Here is a 9,281-nt window from a genome sequence, read left to right on the forward strand (position 1 = left end):
CACAAAGTCGATGGAAGCCAAATCCGGCACTTTTACGTCTGCTGGGTCTAAATCTCCCCTCAGCCGACGCCCGTCCACGATGGGTCCCTGTCTGAGGGGGGGGATTTAAAACAGCTCCAGAGCTTAATCAGCTTAGAGAGGATCATCATTCCTCTATTTCATTAGGCCGATAGAGGAGAACCCAAGATTTCTGCGTGGCAGCGGCGCATTTATACGCTCCCAACCAGATAAAAGGAATCCGGCGTCTGTCTGGCACATCGATGCATGTGTTTACGTTAACGTCAAGGGTTCATTGGGTGTCGAATCATCCCTGTGTATATGAGCACACAGTCAGTAATCTAACCACTCTGAACAGACAGTGGGGCGTGTTGGAAGAGGGAAGGTCAGGTTGGGGTTCTGCTCCTGCTGTCTGGTTCAGAGTTATACACACAGAGCATAGCGTGACCCTCCATACGTGGTGCGGCTTTCTGTAGGACTCCATCGCTGGCTGGTGTAAAGGAGGAGGAGCCTCTGAGGAAGCAGGTGCTCATCCACTAGCTTTGGGAATTGGAAATGACCAAATTAGAAGAAGGTTTGTACACGTGATCTCATCAGGACCGGCTGCTAATGTGTCTAGCTTTTCTGCCGTCACGTTACGTCAACAACGCAGCGGAGAGAGAGCGGCGGATGTTTGCTCGTGTTTGTTCAGCTGCGTGTTCTCCTCCGTTGCAGTAACCGGTGTTTATCTCTGCTGTACCTCCGGATGTTCAGGCTGAAGAAGGATCATGCCATGAAGTATTCCAGATCCCTCATGGAGTATTTCAAGGTAAATTCATCTCTGTGTTAGCGACCTCAGCAGCTAGTTCATGTCAGACAGCGTGTGCTGTTATACGTGCTAACAATGATGAGCCAAAACATTAAGACCACCCATCAAAAATGTGCTTTTAGCACTGGTGAGGGATCTATTAGACGTCGATCTGATGGAGGTTCCTCGTAGTTCACATGTTGAACGCAGCAGATCTGATCAGCATAGAGACCTGAGGGACTTAATCAGGACCAGATCGTTATGATCAGATCTCCCAAACAGCAGGGGGTGTCAGAGACGGGCGTGGTGAGTCCCCACCCACAGTGGTCAGAGGAGGGACGAGCCAGAGGACGAACCAACAGATCTAGTGTGGATCAAACTGCAGATGATTTTAATGCTGTTGATGAAGTAAATGTAGCACAACACACTGCACCGAACCCTTCTGTACCAGTCAAAGTTCCCATGCAACTCCTGTCCACATCTGGAAGCACCTACGATGAGGTTGTAGGCATAGGAACTGGATGTTGGAGCTATAAAAGAAGGTCAGAAGAATCCTTGGTCTCCAAGTTCACGTGGATGGCCAAGCATGAACATCGTTTACCTGGAGAAGTGATGACGAAGCACCAGGATGCACTGCTGGATGATCCACCATGCAACAAGAACTGCTGTCCTGGTAGCAGACACCACCGGACTGCTTCAGATGTCTGTTAGGCAGGTGGTCCTAATGTTTTGGCGTGATTGATCCCAACAGCGTTTACTGCCAAGGTTTGGTCATCATATATTCTGATTTTTGTAATGGTACCAAAAAACGTTAGTGCTGAGATCAGGGGCTCTCAAGTTATAATCTCAGCTGTGCTATCGGCCGGGCGGGCACCTACACAGACACACGATTGGCTGTGGGTCTGTAGGGAGGGGCGGGAGAATGGCTGGAATGGGGTGTAAGTGTGGCCTCTGCTGACCAGGGGCGATACTGCACTCTCTGGGACCACGCCCTTGGTAGAGAAGCAGAGGAGCACTTCTTTTCACCTACCAGGGGCGGAGTCTAAAAGAGTTTAATAGTCTCATAAATCCTTGGTCCTCTTTGATTGGTGGAGAGAGAGAAGCTCCAACTGGCCACGCCTGGATAAAGGTTTTATTAGCGCTGTGAGCACTTTATGTAACGAGTGTATAAACGAGGAGCGTTAATTCTGAGCGGACGCTGTCAGGACGCAGGTTCTGATTCATCACGTCTGAGCGTTTGCTGCTCCGTCGTTCCACATTAATGATCCCGGCTTCTTCTCTTCCACAGAACTCCGCGAAAAGTTCCCAAGCACCTTCACCGTGGGGCTCCAACGGAAAGTACGTCCTGAATATTATTACACTTCTATTCTTTTACATTTTATTTCCTCAATTATTTACTTACAGAAAAGATTAGCTGGTCCGACGTCCCTCTGTGTGATCTGTTCAGCTAGAACAACAGTCGCTCCTCTGAGAAGCTTCTCACAAGAGTTTGGAGAATGTCCGTGTATGGGAATTTGTGCCTACTTTTGTCTATATAATGAATAATTGGCAAATATAAAGATTTGCTGTTTGAAAACTAGAAAGTTCAAGAATGCACACATCCTATTATTATTATTATTATTATTATTATTATTATTATTATTTATCATTAATTATTATTACTGATTAAATATTATTACTATTTTTACTAATTATGTTCAGTAAATATTATTAATAGTTATTATTATTAATTATTATTATTTTTCACTATTATGATTATATAATATTATTAAATATTTTTATTATTATTATTATTATTAATGCTGCTTTTATTATTATTATAAATAAAATATTATTATTATTTATCATTAGTTATTATTATTACTGATTAAATATTATTACTATTTTTACTAATTATGTTCAGTAAATATTATTAATAGTTATTATTATTAATTATTATTATTTTTCACTATTATGATTATATAATATTATTAAATATTTTTATTATTATTATTATTATTATTAATGCTGCTTTTATTATTATTATAAATAAAATATTATTATTATTTATCATTAGTTATTATTATTATTATTGCTAATTTATTGTTATTATTATTAATTAAATATTATTACTATTTTTACTAATTATATTTATTAAATATTATTAAATATTGTTATTATTGTTATTATTTATTATTATTATTATTATTATTTTTCTTATTATTATTAATAACAACAATAATTATTATTATTACTTATTATTATTATTGTTATTATTTATTAATTATTATTATTATTATTAATTATTATTTATTATTATTAATTATTATTAATATTATTATTATTGCTAATTTATTGTTATTATTATTAATTAAATATTATTACTATTTTTACTAATTATTTGTATTAAATATTATTATTACTATATTATTATATAATAGACATGATAGACAGGAACTTCTCCTGTAATACGTAAATTTGAGACCAGCAGTTGTTCTCCTGAAGGTGGCGCTGTTCGTGAGCGGGCGGTGGGTACGAACAGCACCGGTACAGTCGAGACTTCAGACCCGCCGGGAGTTAGAAGTAAACCCTCGGTCACGGTTCGTTTAAATCCAAGACCGTGAAGAAACGAAGCCAGTAGCTCGGGGGGGGGGGGGGGGGGGTTCATGCCGTCTCCATGGCAATATGGCGAGTGGTACGGGGCACGGCGGGGCACGGTGATCGGCTCTGTGTGCCCGTTTCTGTCCTGCTGAGGCGCTGCCGTCTCACCTGTCAGACGTGATTACAGTACAGAGAACTCTGATCCTCCTCGTACTGCTGATCAGCAAAAGTATTCACCCCCCCCCCCCCCCCATTGGGCGGGTTTGAGGGAGGGAAGGTCAGACAGGGTCTCCGGGATTCGGGGACTGGTCCAGGCGCCTGTACAACATGATACGGCTCTAAGTGGAAACCCAGTACTGTTTAATTTCTGCATTTTCTCCCTTTTTCTCCCAGTTTAGTCGTAGCCAGTTCCTCTCCGGCTGCTGGAGACCCTCCAATGACCCCTTCTTATTCGCCCGTTCTTTGGTGGATCGGCGTGTGAGGTCGGTCTCACGCAGGGAGAGTAACGCGCTGATCTCCACGTTCCTCCACTAGTAGCCAGGGTCCTAACGCAGTGTCGAAGACCCCGCCCACTTTTTAGTCCCGTCTTTTCCCACCCACTTGTGTCCACTAGGGGGCGCCCAGCCAACGCCCAGCCAGAGTCCAGAGCCCCAGCGCCCTGTTATAACACTGGTCATGACTTATATCCGAGATGACGTGGCAGGTTTATGACGGAGGGTTCAGGTCCGGGGTTCCTCTCGCCTCCTCGCTCTGTTTACCTTCATGAATCTTTTTACGCCCCCCCCCCCCCCCTTCCCGCCACCGTCCCGCCCCGCCGCTCCTCGGTCTGCGCGTCTGTATGATGTTTATTTGAGTAAAACCCGGCGCTGTTCCAGAACGGCTCCGGCTGCTGACAGCGAACATAATTTACCCCGCCGGGCCGAGCGCGGCTCAATTTATCGCCGGATTACAGCCGGCGTGGCTTGATTGTTTACGTTTAAGCACTGAAAGACTGATGTGTGTGCGTGTGTGTGTATGTGCGTGTATGTGCGTGTGTGTGTGTGTGCGCTGACAGCCAGGCAATTTAGCTGTGCTTGTGTGGCATGACGGCGTGATGCTAATTACATTCAAATGACTTTTCTTGCTGGTTCCTCGGCGCACGCCGCAGGTAACCGAGGCCAAAATCTGCTGTTTTTATATTTGCTGCAGGTTCTAGAACTTTCTGCCCCACATTTTATTTTGAACTGGAGTTGATCTACAGTAGATCTTCTGCTGGTCCTTTAGTTCCTCTGTCGTCAATGAGTCTTGGGTGCCCAACAATCTGTCAGCGGTTCTTGACTTGTCTCTTGGTGGGTGCTCCCTCAGGTCTTTGTGCTGATCAGATCTGCTACGTTTAATACATGAACTACAGATCGACATCTAATAGATCCCTCACCCTCACACACACCATCAGATCAACATCTAATAGATCCCTCACCCTCACACACACCATCAGATCCACATCTAATAGATCCCTCACCCTCACACGCACCATCAGATCCACATCTAATAGATCCCTCACCCTCACACACACCATCAGATCAACATCTAATAGATCCCTCACCCTCACACACACCATCAGATCCACATCTAATAGATCCCTCACCCTCACACACACACCATCAGATCCACATCTAATAGATCCCTCACCCTCACACACACCATCAGATCCACATCTAATAGATCCCTCACCCTCACACGCACCATCAGATCACCATCTAATAGATCCCTCACCCTCACACGCACCATCAGATCCACATCTAATAGATCCCTCACCCTCACACACACCATCAGATCCACATCTAATAGATTCCTCACCCTCACACACACCATCAGATCCACATCTAATAGATCCCTCACCCTCACATGCACCATCAGATCCACATCTAATAGATCCCTCACCCTCACACGCACCATCAGATCAACATCTAATAGATCCCTCACCCTCACACACACCATCAGATCCACATCTAATAGATCCCTCACCCTCACACGCACCATCAGATCCACATCTAATAGATCCCTCACCCTCACACGCACCATCAGATCCACATCTAATAGATTCCTCACCCTCACACGCACCATCAGATCCACATCTAATAGATCCCTCACCCTCACACACACCATCAGATCCACATCTAATAGATCCCTCACCCTCACATGCACCATCAGATCCACATCTAATAGATCCCTCACCCTCACACGCACCATCAGATCAACATCTAATAGATCCCTCACCCTCACACACACCATCAGATCCACATCTAATAGATTCCTCACCCTCACACGCACCATCAGATCCACATCTAATAGATCCCTCACACGCACCATCAGATCCACATCTAATAGATTCCTCACCCTCACACGCACCATCAGATTCACATCTAATAGATCCCTCACCCTCACACACACCATCAGATCCACATCTAATAGATCCTTCACCCTCACACACACCATCAGATCCACATCTAATAGATCCCTCACCCTCACACGCACCATCAGATCCACATCTAATAGATCCCTCACCCTCACACACACCATCAGATCCACATCTAATAGATCCCTCACCCTCACACGCACCATCAGATCCACATCTAATAGATCCCTCACCCTCACACGCACCATCAGATCCACATCTAATAGATCCCTCACACGCACCATCAGATCAATAGCTAACGAAAATGTCTCTGTTCTTTTCAGGAGTACAGGAACGCCGTCACCCATGTCCCTCAGTCCCTCCCCAGTCAACTCGGTAAACAGCAGTACCGGAGCCGCAGGCTCTTCCTCATCGTCCTCCTCGTCCTCGGGCACCGTGGCCATCCCGCAGCGCATCCACCACATGGCCGCCAGTCACGTCAACATCACCAACAACATCCTGCGCAGCTACGAACACTGGGACACGGCCGACAAGCTCGCCCACGAGAGCCAAGGTACGAGCCCTGACATCAAACCCAAAACCTCATCATCCTCAAAAAGTTGCTACGGCAACGTGATTCGGTACTTTTAACTTCAAAGGGTCGTAGTTTCATGATTATTTTTTAAGTCTGAAACAATAGGCACAGGTAAGGAACCAGTCCAAGCCCTGCAGCTGGGAGGAAAGGTCAGACAGGGTCTCCAGGACTGGTCCAGGGGCCTGTAGAACGAGATCCAGCTCTGATAATACTGGAAGGTGATAAGAAGTGGCTGCAACAACCACGTTCAGACCAACGAAGATCAGGCAGCTCTGATGGTCAAGGATCTAAACCCCAGGAAGCACTTTCGGCTGCACTTGAGGGCAGAGGAACTCGAGCAGGAACATCATAAGATGCTCTTTGGAATATTGTGAGATCTTGGATCATGCTGGGAGAACTTGCGGAGTGCGTGCAGCTTGTGTACCTGCAGTCATAACAGCCAACAAGGAGAACATACCAAAATACCAAGAAATTCCACAGTTCGTGTACATTAAGGTGTCCGAAACTATGTGGACACCTGAAAACGATCTTGATGGACGTCACATTTCAAACCCATAGCCACAGCTTCCACCTATCTGCTGGACTGTGTCCTTGGGAATTTGGACCTGTTTAGCCCAGATAGCATTCAAGAGGTCAGGCACTGATCTCAAAAGGAAAGACCTGGCTCACAGTCAAGATTCCAGTTCATCCTGAAGGTGTTTAATATGGTTGAAGTCCAAATAGAAGAGGGCTGGACACCAGTGCTGCCGGTCAGCTGGGCGCCCTCTAGCAGGCATGACTGGCTAATGCCTGCAGCAGGGGGGAAAGACCGGACTAATCGGTGGGGTTTGTCAATACTGTGTAGGGACCTTGATTGCCCAGTGTGCCTGTACAGAAAGTGAAGGAGCGCAGAGATCGGGGCGTGGCTCTGCACAAATTGAAGGTGTGTCCAGATACCCTATATCAGACTGTCAGTGCTATTATAACAAAGTGGAAGTGATTGGGAACGACAGCAACTCAGCCACCGAGTGTTACCACGTAAAATGACAGGGCGGGTCAGCGGATGCTGAGGAACATAGTGCGCAGAGGTCACCAACTTTCTGCAGAGTCCATCACTACAGACCTCCAAACTTCATGTAGCCTTCAGATCAGCTGAAGAACAGTGTGTAGAACTTCATGGAATGGGTTTCCATGGCCGAGCAGCTGCATCCAAGTCTTACGTCACCAAGCAGTGGTGTAAAGCACACCGCCACTGGACTCTAGAGCAGTGGAGACGTGTTCTCTGGAGTGACGAATCACGCTTCTCCGTCTGGTGATCCGATGGACGAGTCTGGGTTTGGCGGTCGCCAGGAGAACGGTACCTGTCTGACTGTATTGTGCCGAGTGTAAAGTGTGGTGGAGGGGGGATTATGGTGTGGGGGTGTTTTTCAGGAGTCGGGCTCGGCCCCTTAGTTCCAGTGAAAGGAACTCTTAATGCTTCAGCACACCAAGAGATTTTGGACAACTTTGTGGGAACAGTTTGGGGATGGCCCCTTCCTGTTCCAACATGACTGCGCACCAGTGCACAAAGCACAAGCTCTATAAAGACGTGGATGAGCCAGTTTGGTGTGGAAGAACTTGACTGGCCTGTCAGAGTCCTGACCTCAACCTGATAGAACACCTTTGGGATGAATTAGAGCGGAGACTGTGAGCCAGGCCTTCTCGTCCAACATCAGTGTCTGACCTCACAAATGCGCTTCTGGAAGAACGGTCAAAAATTCCCATAAACACACTCATAAACCTTGTGGAAAGCCTTCCCAGAAGAGTTGAAGCTGTTATTGCTGCAAAGGGTGGCGACATCATATTAAACCCTGTGGATTAAGAATGGGAGTCACTCAGGTTCACATGCGTGTGAAGGCAGACGAGCGAATACTTTTGGCTGTATTATACTGTACGTAGACTTGACTCTGTGAGGATGGACATTTACGCTCGGTGTTGTTGTGTCTCTGCAGAGTTCTTTCAGGAACTGGACTCGCTGATGGACCCGCTGACGCAGCACAGCAGCATGACCGACCTGGTGCGCTACATCCGCCAAGGACTCCACTGGCTCCGCATAGAAGCTCATTTGTTATAGTCCTGGAGCTCCTCGTCACTGTGCCCTCTAGCTTTCACTGTTACCCTTCCTCCCTTTATCTGCCCCCTCCGTCCACCAGCACTGCCGTCTGAGAGACGTTCTCACGCGCCTGGAACCGTGGAACCGCGGGGAAACGTGGAACGTGTGGTGGGAGCAGGCGCGGGAGGTGATGATCGAGTCTCTGGGGAGTTCAGTGGGATGGTCCTTTGATGCCAGTGTTGACCTACTTCACCCAGGCAGTGTGGTACAGCATGGTGTGGTTACACGTCCATCCTTACATGGTTCCTACTGCACAGTGACCCATCGACCCAAACCATAACAAAATACTACATCTGGTTACCTGCGTGCCAGGTTGATCAGGAAAAGTAGGTAGAGCCACCGCAGAACTGACAATCTATCATTTAAAGCAGGGTTTCAATTATAACTCACATTTAATTATTAATAATAATTTATAAACTTAGTGGCAATCTGGTCCCACTGTGGTTTACAAGATGTAACATTTAGCCTCCACAAGAGGGCGTCCGTGTACCGGTTCAGTTCGCGTTTATGTGCCTGTTATTTATTTAATTATTATTATTCCTCTCTAAGACCCATGTTGTTGGCTCAGGGTTTAAAAACTCTATATGGTTTAAAGTACACTATATGGCCAAAAGTATTGGGACGCCTGACTGTGAGCTTGCCGGACGTCCAGTTTCAAAAACAGACTATAACAACAGTCTCTCTTCTAATGCCTGGTTCACACTACCCGCTTTTTGCCCTGATTTTCATTCGCCGACTGGTCGCCGCTAGATGTGGCAGCTCGGAAGCAACTCGCCGTTCGCTCGGGGATCGAAACTCGGCTCTCGATCGCTGTGTG

General features: G+C 46.4%; 1 protein-coding gene across 1 annotated transcript in view; it reads left to right on the forward strand.

Annotated features, from left to right (window-relative positions):
* Window positions 1-8,425, forward strand: part of LOC134318743 (AF4/FMR2 family member 2-like) — a 37,541-nt gene extending 29,116 nt beyond the window's left edge. The window contains exons 12-15 of the mRNA XM_062999675.1: window positions 712-805; window positions 2,073-2,122; window positions 6,083-6,312; window positions 8,304-8,425. Coding sequence (XP_062855745.1) covers window positions 712-805; window positions 2,073-2,122; window positions 6,083-6,312; window positions 8,304-8,425 — 496 coding nt within the window. The remainder of the gene's footprint in view (window positions 1-711; window positions 806-2,072; window positions 2,123-6,082; window positions 6,313-8,303) is intronic.
* Window positions 8,426-9,281: the final 856 nt, after the last annotated feature.

Source organism: Trichomycterus rosablanca, chromosome 8 (genome assembly GCF_030014385.1).
Source record: "Trichomycterus rosablanca isolate fTriRos1 chromosome 8, fTriRos1.hap1, whole genome shotgun sequence".
NCBI classification, from domain to species: Eukaryota; Metazoa; Chordata; class Actinopteri; order Siluriformes; family Trichomycteridae; genus Trichomycterus; species Trichomycterus rosablanca.